This window comes from Schistocerca serialis, chromosome 7 (genome assembly GCF_023864345.2).
Source record: "Schistocerca serialis cubense isolate TAMUIC-IGC-003099 chromosome 7, iqSchSeri2.2, whole genome shotgun sequence".
Classification (NCBI taxonomy): Eukaryota; Metazoa; Arthropoda; class Insecta; order Orthoptera; family Acrididae; genus Schistocerca; species Schistocerca serialis.
Window position 1 is genome coordinate 336,109,814 of NC_064644.1, and position 20,942 is coordinate 336,130,755.

General features: G+C 36.7%; 1 protein-coding gene across 1 annotated transcript in view; it reads left to right on the forward strand.

The window, feature by feature from the left end:
• The window catches only part of LOC126412792 (sorbitol dehydrogenase-like), a 97,019-nt gene that overhangs the window by 38,643 nt on the left and 37,434 nt on the right, over positions 1-20,942 (forward strand). The window contains exon 3 of the mRNA XM_050082567.1: positions 15,730-15,894. Coding sequence (XP_049938524.1) covers positions 15,730-15,894 — 165 coding nt within the window. The remainder of the gene's footprint in view (positions 1-15,729; positions 15,895-20,942) is intronic.

Consider the following 20,942-nt stretch of genomic DNA (forward strand, 5'->3'; position numbering starts at 1 on the left):
ATCATACTAAGTGGGCTTCCAGCAGATTTTCAACCCTTAATTATGATAATTGAGCATTCAGTTATCAGTACTGCTAGTGATTTAGTAAGTCAGCAGTAACTCAGTAATTGGCAAAACATCAGTTTGCTTTGGAAATTGAAACTACAGATTCAGCATTGCCTGCTAGAAAGTCAGAAGTCAAATATCAATTGTAATGTTTAAAATTCTGAGTCATTTACATGTTATTAATGTCAGAAAATAGGTCAGAAGACCAGTGAGTCCAGATCTAGGAAAAAAGCAAATAAATCATGAACTTCTGTGAATGCCTTGAAAACTAAAAATGAAAATGCATCAGTGGCTCTTAATGCATCTTCCTGTCATATTGATAGCTGGAACTTAGATCCTGGTTGTAATGACATATTATGAATGACAAAGATTCCTTCAATAGTTTTGATCTGATCATGACTACAAACATTTCAGTAACAGATAACAGCAATCTTGAGGCAATCACAGGTAGCAACGTTCAGCCTGAAGTTACAGTTGCTGACAAGAATAAGCAGATGACTAATAATCCATTAATGAATGCATTTATTAAAGGAAAAATTGGTTGATGGGCTGAATTGGATGAACATCAATTAGTATCAATCAGTTCTTGCATAAAAGGAAAATGGTCTTGGCAAACTTTTCCTAAACCATGAAGCAGAAGAGTGAAAGAACTATTTGATACAGAATGTTCTGATGTTTATGGACCAAGTACCTATCTCAAACCCTGACAGATTCCAAACCAACAATCTCCTTCCTAATCACCATGACCAATATATCCTCACCCTTAATTACTTCTCCTTCGAACACATTATCTACAAATAAATCCAAGGTACAGCTGTGGGCACCCACATGGCACCATCCTATGCCAACCCATTCATGGGCCATCTAGAGGAAACCTTGCTAAACACCCAGAATCCTAAATCCCTCATCTGGTTCAGATTCATTGACGACACCGTTGTGATCTAGATTGAGTATGACGACACAGTGTCCACATTTCTCCAGAAACTCAACAGCTTCTCCTCCATATGCCTCACCTGGTCCTACTCTACTCAACAAACCACTTTCCTAGATATTGACCTCCACCTCAAAGATGGCTATATCAGTACCTCTGTCCATAACAAATCTACTAACCACATCCAATACCTCCACTTCGACAGCTGCCACCTGTTCCATACCAAGAAGTCCCCTTCCATACAGCCTAGCCACCTGTGGTTGATGCATCTGCAATGATGAGAGGTCCATCTCAAAATATACTGAGGCTCTCAATGAGGCTTCTACAGACTGTAATTATCCTCTCAAGCTGTACAAAAAATCTATTCTGCCTAATTGTTTTAGTCTCCCACAATCTCTCAAAGTCTCACCATCCTGCCTCAGAGGAGCATTCCCTGGTAACACAGTACCACCCAGGACTGGAGCAACTGATTTAATTCTCTATCAGGGTTTCTACTACCTCTCGCCACACCCTGAAATGAGAAATTTCCTGCCAACTATCCTTCCCACACCTTCCACAGTGGGGTTCCCACTGCACGCTGAACCTACACAATATACTCATCCATTCCTATACAACTCTTGTTCACAACCCCTTACCTCATGGCTCATATTTCTGTAATAGACCTAGATGCAAGACCGGTCTCATACATCCTCCCAACACCAACTACTCCAGTCTGGTCACAAACATCACCTGTCCCATCAAAGGCAGGGCTACCTGTGAAATCAGCCATGTAATCTACAAGCTGGGCTGCAACCACTGCGCTGTGTTCTATGTGGGCATGGAAGCCAACAAGCTGTCTGTTTACATGAATGGCCACCGACAAACTGTGGCAGAGAACCAAGTGGACCATGCTGCTGCTGACCACACTCAACAACACGACAATCTTTTTGTTGTGCGTATCTGCAACTTAGCATCTCACCTATATGGTGAGTAGCAACTTCCATTTTCATAATACTGTTACATTCCATCCAGATTTTTCTTTGTTTGATTTTTGTCTGTTTTACATTATGAAGCAGCCTGTTATCTTTGACCCATGAATTTAATTGATCAGTGGTTCTATCTATAGCCGAGTACAGTTTCTTCTGTAGCAGATATGAGAACAGTGGTGTCATCAGCAAGCAGATGCATTTTATTCTCTGATAAGCTATGTGGAAGATCATTTATGCAAAGTAAAAACAACAAGGGGCCTAATACTGAGCCTTGAGGAATGCCTTGTTTTATGGTTTGTGTGGAAGAATGTGCAGCACTGGTAATTCCTGAGCACTTGATTTCATTTAATTCAACATATCGTTGTTGATCTTTCAGATAGCTTTTAAACCAATCATGGGCAGATCTTCTTATTCCATAGGAATACATTCTTGCAGCATTATGCTATGTTTAGCCATGTTGAAGGCATAGTTCTAGAAAAATACCTATAGCTCTAAGTTTTTTGTTGCCAAGCTCCAGAATAAGATCTTTTAATTCATGTAATGTAGTTTTCTTTCCTTGGAAGGGAATCAGAGCAGGTGACAAGATATTTGGTTTGTTTGGAAATGAATTAAGTCCAATGGTCATTATGTATTCAGATACTTCACCAAATACTGAGAGCATCACAACAGGATGGTACATGCTAGGATCTTGTTTACTTCCCTTTTTATGAACAGGTATGATATTTGAAATTTTGAGCCTACTTGGAAATTAACCATTCAGGAATGAGGAGTTTATCGTGTGAGCCAGTAGTTTACTTATAAAGTTACTGCAGTTGTGAAGGAGAAGGAACTTGAATTGGTCTTGTCCAGGAGATGATTTAATCTTTATTTTGTTATGAATCATTTTTTCTATCATTGTTTCTGATGTTGGCAATAAGAACAGTGTGTCACAGCATAAATTTGGTTCTAATTGTATGAGATGATTATTTTTGAGGCAATTAGCCAGACTTTCAACTGTTTTTGTGAATTAGTGGTTGAATTCAACTGCTGTTTCCTTTTTGTGGAGGAATGATTTTCCATTTACTTTTAGATTAATATCACTTGGTTGTTGCTTTCCTCCACTAGAGTTCATATAAATGATTTGTGGCATGAATTTGCTGTTATTTGATGCCTTTTTTAGGAGTTTGTCATTTTTTGGCTCCACTAATTACATTCCTAAATATCATTTTACATGAAGTAAAGTATTTCTTAAATTCTTCACTAATGCCTAGTTCAGTTGTGCTAATAGAGAAAAGTTCTCTTTTCCTTTGATATGGTCTGATGATTCCTGGGGTGATTCATTTGGAGGGCGTTCTGTTGTTGTTAATACTTTTCACTTGTAAGGGAATGTAGGAGTTAAAATAATGGCAGAAAATGTCTAGGAATACTTCATATTTGGTGTCTATGGTTTGAGCCTCATATACATTTTGCCAGTTTTCTTTCTGAATATCAGAGAGGTAAGTATGCATATTATTTTTATTGCACTTTCTTCTCTGTACAATAAGTTTTTTTTATTTGAGGCTCATTCAATCTCAAATTAATTTGCATAATTAGTTCATTATGGTCTTAGAATCCTAAATTTACAGAGGATACTGTGCAACTGTTGTTAGTGTCTACTTGTTCATTGCTTGTTTTTTTCGTCTGCTCTGAGATTTGACAATCAAGTCAAGGTTGTAGCCACTCATAAAATTTTTTAAGCTTAAATGGCTAGCTCTTCTGAAAGAAAATTTATGTTAAAATCACCCATATGAAAATAGTATAATAGTTTCTTTTACTTAATTTTTCTATTACTAATGCTGTTTTTTGTAGATGAAGCACATGGTGCCATATGGTGATCTGTAGGCCTTATTATATAAACATTCAAGTCTGTAAGCCCAAGAGCAGACAGTTCTATCTCTTTTTCAAAGCTACATGATTAGCATATGACTTGTGGTGTAGCTGTAATGTTGTCTTTTACAAATATTCAGCTCCCACCACCTCTAAAATTTTTCTTGAAAAGTCACTCACAAGTCTGAACTGTGGTAACACAACACTTTATATTTTGAAAGATCTCATAAAGTGCCCGTTAACACACAAAATCATTGCTTCTGACAGGTCACTTCCACTTGTAATTAAAATTTCTAATTCATTTAGTTTACTTTTGAACTGTTGTATATTATGAAAATAATCTATTAGTTCAAGGGATTTTTTGTTAATTTGCACTCATACATTGATGAGATTTATTGCACACTACCTTGTCAATTAATTCATTGAAAGCATTACAGTGAATCTCAACCTCTTTTGAAGATGCTTTTTTCTCTTTTCTTATAGGAGTGTAAGAAAATCCTCCTCCATAAGTATATTCTGCCATGATCTTAAATTGATACTAACAGGTGGAGCTTCTGGTGCCTTTGAACTCGAATCTGCCGCTGCTGTTGTTGCTACTTGTGGTTTCCAGGTCCGAGCTTGGCTGTTATTTAGATGTTCTTCTGGAGAGGCATCTTTGTGGGTGGATTGGTGGGTCTTTGGGAGGACAGGTGGAAATGTGCGTGGTGGTCCTTCTGAGGCAGTATCTGCTGCTGTTGTTGTCTTTAGTGGGTCCGCTATTGTTTCTGCCGACAGGTCCCATCTTAGTTCCTGATTAGATGTTCTTCTGTATGTGCTAAATGGATCATCCATTTAACAGATAACTGCTACCAGCAGTATAAATTTAAATTGAAGGTATGTAATGCCGTAAATATAATACACAACTATCAAGCCATGAATGAATCTGATCTAAGAATTTATCACCATCACATACAATTCCTGTGTAATAAGATTGATAAAATTAATGTACTTCTAACAGATAAGCTAAAGGACATCTCAGTAACATGCATTTCTGAACTGTGGTTCAATCCTGAATTAATTTCATGTACAAAAATAAATGAGTTCATTTTGTCTTATTACTACTGCAGATATAATAATGTGCAGAGTAGGTTAGCACTTAAGATAAAAGAAAATATAAATTTTACTACTCTAGCAGACATAGCTTGACAATAACATAAATTAATTCAACAATTACTGAACAAAGAAAAATGGCAACAGGTTTATAAAATTGATAACCTAACTGAGAAATTTATCACATTCATTCATATATGAAGCCATGACCTTCAAGCTACATTTCCACAAAAACGTGTACCTATAAAGACAATGTAGGGAAAGGTAGATTGTGACTCTCCACAAACATAACACACACACTAAGTTGCAGGCAGCCACAATTAAAAGACACTTACACATAAGCTTTTGGCCACAGCCTTCATTGGAAAAATGGAAAAGGAAACATACACCATTCATTCACACAAGCAATGACACCAAATGCACGCAAGACTGCCACTCTGCCAGCTTGGGCTAGAATACAACTACCACGTGGCATGGTAGTAGCAATCTGGAGGGGGCGGGGAAAGGGTAAGGTAAGATCAAGAGTAAGGGGTATGACAGAGGGGCTGGAAACTGTTGGGTGGAGGGTGTGGAGACAGTATGTTACTGTAGGCTGATGCCAGAATAATTATAGGAGCAGAGAATGTGTGTAAGGATAACTCGCATCTGCACAGTTCAGAAAAGCTGATGGTGGAGGGGAGGATCCAGATAGCTCAGGTATCAACACTGGTATGTTCAGCTGATCCTAGTGGCAAGGGGTTGGAATTGGGAGTGGCATAGGTATGGAATAGGATGTTGGGAGGTCAGCTGGGTAATGGAACCCCACTTTAGTAGGAATGGGAAGGATCTAAAATAGAATTTCCGGGCATGATGATAGGTAATCAAAGCGCTGGCTGTGGTTTAATTGTTCCATACCAGGATGCTGAATAGGAATATGGACATGGAAATGACATTAATAATTGCATGAATAATTGGAAAAATTGATTGGAAAGAATAGTTGAGAAAATTTTGAAGGTCATTTATGTATTTGTGCACAATCTTGAGTGAACTTTAACTGATACCAATATCAACAGATCTTTACTATCATTACATTCGAGGTTAATAAACATAATTTTCATTACATACTGTTGCTTCCAGTAGTGTGTGGTACCAAATAATCACCCCAACCATTGAAACTGTTGATCTGCCTGTTGTTGTTGTTGTTGTGGTCTTCAGTCCTGAGACTGGTTTGATGCAGCTCTCCATGCTACTCTATCCTGTGCAAGCTTCTTCATCTCCCAGTACCTACTGCAACCTACATCCTTCTGATTCTGTTTAGTGTATGCATCTCTTGGTCTCCCTCTACGATTTTTATCCTCCACGCTGCCCTCCAGTACTAAACTGGTGATCCCTTGATGCCTCAGAACACGTCCTACCAACCGATCCCTTCTTCTAGTCAAGTTGTGCCACAAACTTCTCTTCTCCCCAATCCTATTCAATACCTCCTCATTAGTTACGTGATCTACCCACCTAATCTTCAACATTCTTCTGTAGCACCACATTTCGAAAGCTTCTATTCTCTTCTTGTCCAAACTAGTTATTGTCCATGTTTAACTTCCATACTTGGCTACGCTTCATACAAATACTTTCAGAAATGACTTCCTGACACTTAAATCAATACTCGACGTTAACAAATTTCTCTTCTTCAGAAATGCTTTCCTTGCCATTGCCAGTCTACATTTGATATCCTCTCTACTTCGACCATCATCAGTTATTTTGCTCCCCAAACAGCAAAACTCCTTTACTACTTTAAGTGTCTCATTTACTAAACTAATTCTCCCAGCATCACCTGACTTAATTTGACTACATTCCATTATCCTTGTTTTGCTTTTGTTGATGTTCATCTTATACCCTCCTTTCATGACACTGTCCATTCTGTTCAACTGCTCTTCCAAGTCCTTTGCTGTATCTGACAGAATTACAATGTCATCGGCGAACCTCAAAGTTTTTATTTCTTCTCCATGGATTTTAATACCTACTCTGAATTTTTCTTTTGTTTCCTTTACTGCTTGCTCAATCTAGAGATTGAATAACATCGGGGAGAGGCTACAACTCTGTCTCACTCCCTTCCCAACCACTGCTTCCCTTTCGTGCCCCTCGACTCTTATAACTGCCATCTGGTTTCTGTACAAATTGTAAATAGCCTTTCGCTCCCTGTATTTTACCCCTGCCACCTTCAGAATTTGAAAGAGAGTATTCCAGTCAACATTGACAAAAGCTTTCTCTAAGTCTACAAATGCTAGAAACGTAGGTTTGCCTTTCCTTAATCTAGCTTCTAAGATAGGTTGTAGGGTCAGTATTGCCTCATGTGTTGCAACATTTCTACAGAATCCAAACTGATCTTCCCCAAGGTCAGCTTCTACTAGTTTTTCCATTCATCTGTAGAGAATATGCGTTAGTATTTTGCATCCGTGACTTATTAAACTGGTTGTTCAGTAATTTTCACATCTGTCAGCACCTGCTTTCTTTGGGATCGGAATTATTATATTCTTCTTGAAGTCTGAGGGTATTTCACCTGTCTCATACATCTTGCTCACCAGATGGTAGAGTTTTGTCAGGACTGGCTCTCCCAAGGCTGTCAGTAGTTCTAATGGAATGTTGTCTACTCCCGGGGCCTTGTTTCAACTCAGGTATTTCAGTGCTCTGTCAAACTCTTCACACAGTATCGTATCTCCCATTTCACCTTCATCTACATCCTCTTCCATTTCCAAAATATTGTCCTCAAGTACATTGCCCTTGTATAGGCCCTCTATATACTGTCTATAAGTTCTTAAACACACACACCACAATATTTTTAGTATAAGTAAACCAAGTTGAAAGGTACCTATCAAGTCTGAGTCATTACCTGCACATTAATTCCATTGTGTTTATTCCTGAGTGTGACAATGTTGATGCAGGAACACTCCTCCAGATATGATGTTAATTATTCTTATGTAACTCTTGAGGCTTTCCCGGTGAGATTTTGACATGTGGAATAATCGGGTCTACCGCAGGATGTTTGTGTCGCTCTGGCACAATATTTCAGTCACGTAACCCATTGCCTTCTTCAGGTGCTACCTGAGACTGCCATATTGGAGGATCTTGTCCAGTATTTATGCCTAGAGGGCGCTATGTGCTCTCCTTCCCATCTGCACCCGCCTGGCACTGCAAAGAGGCTAGATGTTGTCTGTGCAGCCAATGAAGGACATAATGAACATTTACAGTGGATTTTTATAAACTTCTGTCTTTTCTGAGAAATTTAGTATGCAATTTATTGGTGTTAAGCCCTTCTTTCTAATAAATAACTCTACTTAAAATCAGGTCATTCTTTTTGGGACACACTGTATAATAAATTTACAACTATATTTTCTTGAGGTATGGTTTTTTTCTTATGTTTATATGGTAAGTTTATATGGTACCTAACACTCTACAAGAATTTATCTTTCTTCGCTTTGGAATGTGTCGGTGCATGATTTCCTGGAAGAAAAAACTTAATACTAACTTAAAACTAAATCTTCATAGATAATTGTATGGCTGCTAATACTTTATTCATGTATTCCGCCATCTATTCATTCCCTGCAGTGTGCAGTTGTGCTATCACAAAACTTATTTCATATCACATGTGTCTCTCTACTTGCCTTATTAATCTGAAAGATAAAGTGTTTTAGAGGCATGGTGCGACAGTTTGCCATTTATACTGTACTCATTTGTTTACCTTCAGCAAGACTTTTCTTGTCTATCAAGTATGATTAGTGCGTGCACTTTCTATATTTAGGTATGTAAATATCGTACAAGTATGATTAGTGTGTGCACTTTCTATATTTAGGTATGTAAATATTGTACATATGTAGATATAATGTATACAGTGGCAGAGCTTAAGTAAATACGTCGTAGTTTAGCATACCTTTCCTGTGTATATAATCCCTTGGCTTGTCTTTGTGTGAGTGTCTTGTGTAGGTATTCAGAGTTGCAGTGTAGACTCTCTCACATTTCTGTTTCTTTGATAGGCTCTAAAATGCTGTTGTGGGCTGTATCTTGTCAGGGTTGTTTATTTTGGGTGCTTCAACACTTCCAGCTGTGCCTGTCTGGTGTGCATGCACTTGTTATTTGTTGATTAACTTACTCCCAAATGCGCATGCGCTGCGTTGCTCTGATACCACTTGCGCCATGCTGAGTTGTGTATTGCATTGCATGCTACCATGCATTTCACATCTTCGTTTATTTGTTTACAACTGGGCTATGCGCAAAGCAAAGTGTTGTATTTAAGTACCATTGTCATCTCTAGATACTTAAAAATAAAATTCTTACTTGTTGCAACCACTGATCTTATCGATTAAACATTTGACATATAAGGAAAAATACAAACAAAAATTTTCCTTAACAACTAGCAACATATTTTCTGGAATGTGACTTTCCAACAGCGACTTACCAAAAGAAAGCACTGGCAGGTCAATAGACACACAAATAAACACAAACATACACACAAAATTCAAGCTTTCGCAACCAACGATTGCTTCGTCAGGAAAGAGGAGGGAAGGAGAGGGAAAGACGAAAGGATGTGGGTTTTAAGGGAGAGGGTAAGGAGTCATTCCAATCTCGGGAGTGGAAAGACTTACCTTAGGGGGAAAAAAGGACAGGTATACACTCGCATGCACACACATATCCATCCACACATACACAGAGAGTATACAGCCCTTCTTTCAATACATAAACATTTTCAAGACTTTGTGTGGGTATAGACCCTTGTCTTTACCCATTTTCATGTGTCCCAATTGGTATGCTCCTGGGTAGGGGATTTTAGTAATTATGTATGGTCTGCTGCATAGTAGTTACCACTTACACTTCAGTTTTCCAATTTTTGTCAATTTGGGATGTGTTCTAAGTAACACCTTTTGTCATGTAAAAATTGTTTTGTATGTTTCAATTTCCTGTCATAAATTCCTTTCCTGTAACTAGGCCAGGTTTCAAATTTGATTACTGCTTGTCATATTTTATCATCCAGTGATAATTCCTGTATTGTTATCTTGGGAAAATGTTTCTCCCACTCATCTACTTGTTTGCAATGGAACATCAGCTCATTTGGTGTAAATCCAGTAGATATAGGGGGAGGTTGTTAATAACTTTTAAGAAGGGAGTGACATATTCAAGCAACTTGATATGTTTACGAGATATATAGGTCCTTAAAAACCTGTTGAATTCCTTAAACACCCTCTATGGGGGATGCTTCAGGATGAAATTTGGATACTAAAATGTGTTTCATTTGGTTAGAATCCACAAATTCTTTCCATTTACATCCAACAAAATATTAGGCATTATCTGTTAACATGACTTCTGGTTTTCCCACTCTTACAAAATAATCCTCTTTGATTTTTGTTATAACTGATCTGGCTGTAATGTTCTGTACAGCACACAATTTTATGTATTTGCTGAAAATATCATGCCGACCTCCTATATACTTTATGCCATCCTTACCTCTAGAATAGGGTCCATCCACACCCAGAGATACCTTTCCTATAGGTTTTTTTAGCCACAATGGGATGCATTTCAGTCTGTTTGGAGATGTTAGAATGTTTAGTTTTCTGGCAGACAATACACTTTATTACCACCTTTAGTACTCTTCATCTAAGGTTGGGGAAATAACAATATTTACCTAGTTTATCACTGCACTTTGCAGTGCCATAATGGCCCCAAATATTGTGTGTGCCAGATAAAATCATCCACATATTCTTCTGGCAAACATGCCCACCATTATTCTTGTTCGAGATGGTCCCTATGGAACAGAACACCTTTGTGAATAGTGAAAACCTCTTTAACTTTTCATCACCATAAGTTTTACTCTTGCCTTATTTTAGGGCTGAGATAAGTGGTCCGATTTTGTACATCTTGTCATAACCAGGATCCTTTGTTGCTGCCTGAAACAAATTATCATTGCAGTGAAGGTTCACTATTATTTTCTTATAGTGAACAAGTGTCATAACATTCAATACTGCATTTACATTTAGATATGGATCTGAGCTCCAGTAACTGGGTGCTTCAGGTAATTGGTGAATACCCATTACTATGATAATACCCAGAAAAGCTTTTAGTTCCTGAACTGTGAGTTCCCTCCACTGTGCACTATTCTTCTGTCTGGCATACAAATTTGTTTGAAAGCAGATCTTTTGCATCATCGAATCATCAAATAATTTTTCAAAATGCACAAGTTCATTGTCTGCCAAAGCAAAGTTTACTGTTGGTTTTGGGTCAAACTCTGAGGGTAAATTTAGTTCTTCAAAGTGAGTTACATTATCATCCCAGTGAGAATCTGTAATTTCACCAGTTTCATCATCTTGCTCAAAATTCACTCCACTTTCACTCACAACACTGATGTTTTCATCAATCAACGACTCTAGTTACACATCTTTGTTGACAATCTGTTCCATATAATTGTGTGTCCATGTTTCTAATGGTGTGCTTGGAGTAGACTAATGATCATGAGATGAAAAAACCTCCTCTAGATCATCATCATCACCTTCAATGTCCGATTCTTCTGGATTATCTGGCAGTGAAAATAAAAAAATCCAAGATCTCGCTGTCTCGCAGATTCTGCATAAAGTAAAAATAATATGTCTTAGTTCTAAACCACATACTGTACTTTTATTAGCACAAAATGTTACAGAATAAAGCTGTTTCTCTGAAATATAAGTCCTACAACATCCTAACATAAAGGAACTATAGGGTCACACAATGGTTACTGGGACACGTGTCCCACTAACAACGCTAAAAAAATATTTTAGAAGTAAAATACGTTTTAGAAAGTGTAGTTGTCATTTGTAAATATCTAAGAAATTGAAAATAGCAAAAATACTTACTTTGGACATTTTTAGTAGTCAGAATACGACAAAAACTGTCTTGAGACACAAGAAATTGAAGTTTTGAAGCAGAAACTCACATGACAACGCACTGCAACAGTCATAGCCTTCTATAGACTGAGAATTCCAGTGCCTCGATTTTTTTCTGTGTTCAGAAGAGCTGCCAACAGATGGCAGGACTGAACAGAAATATACAACTCACTTCCCTGTGTTTTAAATAAGGCCCAAAATTAGTGGGACATATGTGTCTCAGCAACCATGAAAGGGTTAAAGGATCAAATAACAGCCAAACCCTCCAACCCCATAACCAAACATTAAATTTCAGCTTCGGGTAAGATGCGACTGTTAAAGCTAATTACTTTAGGGATGAGATTTTCCTCTTCTTCTACCATTTGAAAATGGCATTAATAAGGCTTGCTTATTGTTCTTGAAATCAGTTTGACATTGCTTGTCCTATAACAAAGGTCTGTTTTTCCAGAGAAGATTGCATAAAGCATCACTGTTCTTAAGTTGGTTAGGGATGAATTTCCTGAAAAATGAGACTAGGTCTAAGTATGCCTTTAATTGCCTATTGTTTCAAAGAACAGGACTGATCCTAATGGCATCAAGTTTTTTAGGATCTGGCAGTGTGCCTTCCAAACAGATCATGTGTCCTAAAATTTTTATCTTTTCTTGTCTGACATAAGATTTCTTGGGATTTGCTGTTACTCCATGTTTGGCCCAAGTGGGTGTCATGACTAAAAGGTCATCCATGTATACTGTTACCTTACTCAAAAGTTTGGGTCCTAGCACTTTGTCCACAGCAGAGATAAATACACCTGCACTTACGTTCAATTCAAATGGTAATACTTGAAATTTGGAGCTCCTGCCCTACATATGAAGATGGTATACTTCTGACTTTCTTCAAGTAGTTTTATTTGCCAATAAGAGCATCAAAAATCAAGTATAGTAAGACATTTAGCATCAGGGAATTTCATAAGTGTTCCTCTAAATTGCCTGTATGTGTTTCTACTGGTACAATGATCTTATTAATGTTACGTGTGTTGAGGACTAAGTGCACCTTGCCATCTGGCTTACTCACAGCCCAAATAGGACTACAATAAGGGGAAAATGATGGTTGTATTATGCCCCATTGAAGCATCCTGTTAGTCTCTTTTCTTACTGCTTCCCTCTTTGGCCATGGTACAGGATATAAAGAAGAACAAAAAGTTTTGTGACAACATACTTCCATTTTGTATAAAAAATACTGGTCTTTTTTCAAATACATGTATATAAGCAAGTATCAGTTCCCTAAGTTCCACTTTATGTTCTTTAGACAAGCATTTTTATTCACCTACCTTCATGTTTATTGTGATGACATTTACCTCTTCTGTTACCGACTGTTCATTGTTCTATGTGTTGATAAACATGACTATGGGATTTGCCAATTTAATCTCAAAGTCATGAGTAACTTCAGTTTTACCTCTATCAGTACTCCCCCTGATTATGTCCATTGCAAATAATTATTTTCATTCCAACTGATACACTTATGTCTCATGAAGCTGAAATCAACAAAATCTGCATTTTCAACATTTGAAGAGTTATCCCCTTTTAGCAATAAGCAATTAAATTATCTCACAGAATGTATTAATTCAAAACTGAGCTAGACCTACTATGTTCTATGCTCACTACAATTCTGATGTACTGTACTGATAAAACTGTAAATAGTGCATATCATTCCTCCTTTCATTCTATTCCTAAATATGGGGTCACATTTTGGGGAAACTATAAAGCAGTTATCGATACAATCAAACTATAAAAAAAGATTTTTAGAATCAAGTCAGATGCAAAGTCATGTGAAGCATTGTTTAAACTTTCTGGTATTCCTCCTTTACCAGGTACTTATATTATGGAAACTCTTATATTCTTTAAAATAAAGGTAATAGGTAAGGACAGTAAATTGATGAAAACTGTGATATTCATGACCACTTTACCAGAGAAAAGAAAAACGTACATATGACCAAAATCAGTTCATCCCTATACCAAAATGGTTCTTTCAATGTGGGTGTTAAACTTCATAACTAAATTCCTCAAAACATTAAAGCAAATACTGAGATCAGAATCCTTAAAGTCATATTTACAGAATCACTGTGTTTACTACATTGAAGAATATTTAAATGTATGAAGCTTATTAGATACATATTTAAGTGTATGAAGTACATTACTTGTAATTTTAAATATGTAGCAACTGGTGTGCTTAGAATTAACTTTCATCTGTATACATATAAACCTACTTGTCCATAGTATTATGCATAAACTGCTTTTGTAGACAACAAGACTAATAAAATTACAATGCAGTATAAAATTCATTTCCACCTGTCAATAAGGAAGTACTGCTGATGGTGAGATACACATGATGTGAGTGATCTCTGCAGCAGTCTATATCTCATTTTTGTAGGAGATCTTGTTATTATAATCACAGAAAGGTTCAATTTGGAGTTCTACATTAAAACAGTAATTGAGAAAGACACAACATACTTCACTTCTAGACAATGTGAAAATTAAACAACCATAATTTGTGAATGCTATATACATGAATTCAAGTAAATTTCAGTGTTATGTTCAGGAAAAGCAAAATGTACTTCCTTGTCTTTTGCTCAATTCTCCTTATACTCTGAATCTTTCAGAAAGTTACCCCCAGTTTACTGATAACTGATATCATTCCTAATGAAATGGAATTTGCCATTAGGTTGTGGTTGTGGCTTTTCTCACAGTATCAGAGTTGTATAAGGGAAGACCATGAAACTAATTCTGTCCTTACAATAAATGTTAAACAAAATATGAAAAATCACATTTAAAGGGTAATATAGACAGATTATTTGTAAAATGGTAAATCTTTTAAACATACTAAAATTGGTAATTTTATTTCTATATTCACACAAAGACAGTTATTTGAAAAATTTCTGTAACATTATTGAATCAGCTGTGCTTGCATAGATATGTGTAATTCCTTTGCCTACTGTGCATTAGATCATCATCACCATCATCATCATCAGCCATTTGGCATTCACTCCCAGAAAAATATTTCATACAGACTTTGCAATTCAATACAGTCTTCATTTATATGCATAAGTACATGTTGTTCCTGCATGGCATTTAATGTCACCTACCTATCTTCCAATGTGTTTTCATCTCATTATTTTACTGTCCCTCAGAATTTATGTGATCAATCTAACATCTATTTGCATGGCTACTTGTTCCACTTATGTCCATTTCATTTACATTATGATTTTGTACAATATGTCACTAGTGCAGATAAACTACAGCAACTTATTGATGAACTTAGTATAACAAGTTTGAAGGTAAGCCTGAAAGTCGATGACAGTAAGGATAAATTAGTGTATAATCAACACATCAAAAATGAAAAGGTACAAATTAACATGAAGTCAAAGAATGAACTGATGAATTTTTGTATTTAGAGCAGCAGAAGACACCAACTGGCTGGATATGACAAGAAACAAACAGAAGGTTAAAATGGCATTGAGAGCATTTAGGAAACAGAGAGAGAGAGAGAGAGAGAGAGAGAGGAAACGATTAAAATGGGAATGAAACAATCTGTAATGCATAACATAATTATGTGGAGTCATATGGATATGTACAACTTGGAATAAAATTAATATATTTTTAAACATTTTTGTTGGGGTATTTGCATACAAAACAGTAGTCAGAAGTACAAAAAAGTAAGGATGCTACGTCCAACAATGGATATCTCATGAATGGAGTGTATTATAAAAAAACGTTAAACTAATTATTCAGATAATAATCGCACGCTACACTTGACTTCCCTAATACATAATAATAGAATAAATGAAGGCCTTCCAAAATCAGTGATAAAAATAAATGATTCAGATGTGCAGCATAAATCTATTTTACAGTAAATAACCTTCCTGACAATTTGTTCAACCTCACAAACATGAGGACTGTAACACATGAATAACAAAACGTTCTTCTGCTTGTGTCTCAGAGGTGCTCCTAAGAATGTCATGTGTGGGAATATGTGGTTCTGATGTCCATTATGTACAGCATGGCCGTATTGGAGACTACATAGTGAAGAAACCTATAGTTCTTGGTCATGAAGGAGCAGGAGTTGTCATTAAACTTGGACCTGGTGTTAAAAATCTAAAAGTTGGTAAGTTTCCTGTCAATATTTTCTGTGGCAAGTAATGTTGGTGTGTTACTATTATTTTAAAAGAAATTCGCTTGGTTTGGTTTCTTAAATTATTATTATTATTCTAAAATTACTACATGTTGAATATCTGTGTGTATATATGTTATGAGGTATCTAACATTTATTTCCTGCTGGACAGTTACTATAAGGAGTGACCAAAAAATTTCCATTTGAGAGTGCTGTTGCAGCATACATGCAATGTGCCTCTGATGTGGGTATATAAGTGCCAACATGTAAACAATGGATTAGTGTGGTATTTGTGTCTTTCCAACATGCATGCAGTAAATGTGGAAATTTGAATTGCCAAATGCCTTCAATCAGGACAAAATCACTGTTATTCTTTTCTTGGCTGCCAAAGGGCAGACACTGCTAGACATACACCAGAGAATGAAGAATGTGTTCGGAGCAGCATGTCTCTTGAGAACCATCATTGTGGAATAGTGTGCCAAGTTCTGTGCTGGTCATGATTCTATACAAGACACTGGTTGATCTGGGAGGCCAACCTTATTAATGCCAACTTAAGGAGAGACACTCAAACACCCACCCTATAATCCTGATCCCTCACCATGTGATTATCATTTCTTCGGTTCTTTATAAAAGGCCTTGAAAAGTCACTAATTCCTGTTGGATGAGGATATGCAGTAGGCAATTATGGACTTCTTTACACAGATGGATGTGGTGTTTTACCAGACACATATCTTCAACCTAGTGCATCAATGGGATGACTGCTTCAATGTTCATGGCAATTTCACATGATTGCCATACAACTTCTGGACTGTACTGTCTTCAAATAAAAACTTTTTGATCAGCCATTATACATATGATGGTTTCTTATTTTAGAAAACTAGTTTTGTGTTCTCTTGTGTAATATTTTAGGTGTCTAAAAGACAAATAAATAACAAAAATTTTGACATTTTATTTAAATGCTGTATTTGGATTAGATAAAAAAAAAAAGACAGGAAAGTTATAATTATGATAGGAGTGATATCAAAAAGTCTGAAGCTGTTTATCTTGCTATGTTTATCATGGAGTCATCTTCCATGGACCACACAAATCCATTCTGGACCAAGGATGGATTACATGATAAATATCCAAGTTTCAGACTTTAGCATTCTGTCCTGTCACAAAAATTAACATGAAATAGGAAGAGATGAAAGATATCATCAAACCAGACAACAGGCTAATGATTTTGTGACAATATTTTCATACACTGCCATTAATTAGCTAAAAAGCATTCTACTCATTTCCTACAACCATTATGGACTGGAACAACTAGGGTTTTGACTATATCTTTATGCCCTGTCACAACTTGAGAACATTAAATTGCTTTTTCAACAACAACCAACTTGAGAATCCAACAAAGAGAAACAAAATGTAACATAGAGAAGAATGGAAGAGCAGAAAGTGCAGTAAACAAAGTAGTCATGGATGTTCTAGAAAAGAAAGTAAAATTTAGGAGAAAGAAAGGCATGAAGATCTCGACTGATGAAATTCAAGATGCTTTTGGGGAAAAATATATAGCATACAGAACACTTTTAGGCAATTCTAGAGCATAGAATCAAGAAGTGTATCAGATAAACATAAGTACAGCAAAGAAACTTGTAAAGAATAGCCATTAAGATTAATAGGATTAATTCATTTCAAAATTGAAAATGATGTTTACACTTTTTCTCTCACAAGATGATGAAAATGTCACCTAAAGAAAAGAAAGACACTATGACACTAAAAGTGATTGATGAGGAATCCTGGAACTCATATTATGGAAATCTGTGGTATGAAGATAAGGATTCTAAGGTAGAGATGTATACAGATGAATCTCACCCGATCAGACAATATCTCTCCTGAGGAGTTTATCAACATGATCAAAGCCTTAAAAACATAAAAGCAGAAGGAATGGATGGGATTAAGGCTAAGTGCTGGAAATATAGAAGAAGCCTCTTGCATGTTAGTTTCTGCTGAATATGTGCTAGAGATAGGGAAGAATAACTATCAACTGACTAAAATTGAAGCTCATTCCTATTTACAAGAAAGGTAATGGGAATGAGTGTGAAAATTATGTAGTCATCAGTTTGCTGGACAATACCTAAAAACATACTCAAGAATAATTAATAGTTGGCTTAAGGACATGAAAGAGGCTATCATCAGCAAAGATCAGATGGGGTTTAGATGGGGCCACTCTACAGTAAATACCATTTTTGTATTGAAACAAAGGATTGAGTAAAGGTGGAACCGAATTTGGAAACTCTCATCATCTTCACTGATTTTCAAATGGAATTTAATGATGTGAGTGGAGATATGCTCTGGGAAATTTTGATCAGAAAAGGTTTGTCAGATAACCTATTAAAAGCAATCAAAAGTCAGTATCAAAACATTATTGTGTTTATCAACACAGGGAAGCAACTAACAGCACCAGTAAAAACAAATAAAGGATTTAGACAATGTTGTTGTCTATGCTCATCACTTTTAATATCTTTGTGAACAAGGTCATAGTGAGATGGAAACAAATTTTTGAGTGTAGTATAACACTCTCCCCACTGTATAGATTAAGTAATATTTTATATGCAGATGATATTATTGTCCAACAGACAGAAGATAATTTAGAAAGGGAGCTCTAATCTTAAGAAATATAGCAGTAGGATATGAATTGATTATAACTCCAAATAAATCATACATAATGGCATTTATGGGAAAGACATGAAAAAATCCAAATTTGAGATAAATGGCAAAATATTGAGGTGGGTACCCACCTTCAGCTATTATAAACTGCTTCCATCATTTCAGTTATAAATATACAGAGACACACATGAACTCAGCTTACCAAGATTTATTTTCTTAGTTAGATAGATTCCCATGTAACAACCAACAGTAAACAAAGAACTGTCAAAAACTAGAACTAAGAGTACACATGAAGCAAATTTGGCCAGTCAGCCAAAGAATAACACATGTATCTGCAATCACTGTCTGAATTTTGTGCTCCACACAGAGCTCCAACCCCCCCCCCCCCCACCCACCCACCCCCCACACCCCCTCCCCACCCTCCCACCTCTCCCCCACCCACCGATCTATCAGAAAGTGAAATAAGTGGTCCAACTACCATCTAAAACATTCATATTTCATTACATACTACATGAATATGTAATAAAAAATGGGGTTCCTGTTTAACAGTTTGACCCATGGCAGCACCATCTAGTGGTCCAACCATAGTGCTATCTGGTTTCCCCCTTCAAGCTAGACAAATTTTGTTCGTTGTAGTTTTTTTGTTTTATGCTTATTTCATGAGATATTTGACCCGGTCATGATCAATGGACCACCCTGTATAAGAATACCCTTCTGATGGCAGAAGTGGGCCCATGAGGTCTAAGTGAACATGAGGCACGCAACTTGTTGTATCAGAAAATTCTCCCAGCAGCTTGAATATATGTCTGCCAAATTTGCATTGTTGACATGCTATATGTGCTGTTGACAACTGGCAACAGCCTTTTTTAATAATTGGCCACCCAAATTTCTCTGTCATCAGTTTAATGGTGGCATTACCACCAGATAAGGTCCTTTGTGTCAAGCAGCTGCATTTGTTTGATCTGGGCCATTGTGAAAATATTGTTGCAGCTGCTCATCTACAGCTTGTGCTGCTCTAAATTGATCATAATTTATTGTGAAAGAGATTGTGCTGACTCTAGAAAAACAATCAGTCACCACATTTAATGCACCTCTTAAGTATCTCTGCCTTCTCTTTAAGAGAAAATGGTCATCTGTTTTAGATGTAGGACACATTTTGTCTCATTTGTTACCAGGCCATATTTACGTATCCTGTTGAACACTACCTTAAAGTGTTCCTCATGTCATTCTGCTATCATCAGAAATATCAAAATATCATCCAGGTAGATGAAACAGGAATCCAAGACTCTTAATACTTTGTCTACAAACCTCTGCCTTTAAATCAAAATGGCATGAATTGATATTCAAAGAGACTAAAAGGCATTATCATATCAGTCTTGAAAATATCTTCCTTTGCCAATGGAATCTGGTTAAAAGCTTTCTTCCAGTCCATCATTCCCAAAATTGTAGCTTCATCTAAAATATGTGTGAATTCACTTGGGTTAGGTATGGGGTAGCAGTCAAGGATTATTTGTAAATTTAGATACCCACAGATCTTCATATGATGCCTGCCTGTAATATGTCTTCATTTTATTTCTTCACTGCCAAGAAATGGTAGGGTGCTAGTCTCCATGGTCATGGAGCATGGAGAGAACAGTTGACCAATTGTCATCTTAATGTGATGCACTGTGGTATGCAATACTTTCTGACTATCTCTTGTGTAGCTCTTCGGCTAACCAAACTACTGGCTGAAGTGAAAGCATTGTTAGCATTTCTGCCTATGGTACTCATTACCACTTCACTGTTCCTCTTAATTTGCACTGTATTTAGCTTTACCTCTAGTCCTTAATGGTGTATGAAGTCTGCACCTAATATCAGTTCATTTCCAAGCCAGTATGAGCCTTTAATTGAACTTTTTACTGAAGCCCATGTCTGATGCCACATTACACTTAGCATAAGCTGTGATGGGCAATTTGTTAGTTGCTTTAAGGTGGATAGTTGCAAGCACCACTGTGATCTTATTTTGCCTGAATGGCAGCACACTTATGTCTGAGCCTGAATCAGTAAGATAGCACCAACTTGCCTTCTTGTATTTTACTTACAAATAGTGCCTTTATGAGATCAGGCAGGCTTACTTCAGTGTTTGTATGGATGTGATAAATTTGTCACAAATAACTGGGCTGATCTTTAATGAGGGGTCTTGGCTACAGCTGATTATTGTCACCACTGGTATCTGCAGAAGTAGCACCAACTCCTTCGTCTAAACTTCGATGCTCTTGTGTAACGTGAAGCTTTCTCTGCCTACTACTGGCTATTTAGGCCATTTGGGAAGGAGCCATGAGATGCACACCTCATGGCCTGATCACCAAAAGGCTTGTGGTACTCAAAAAACCTCCATGTACCATCTGGCAGTC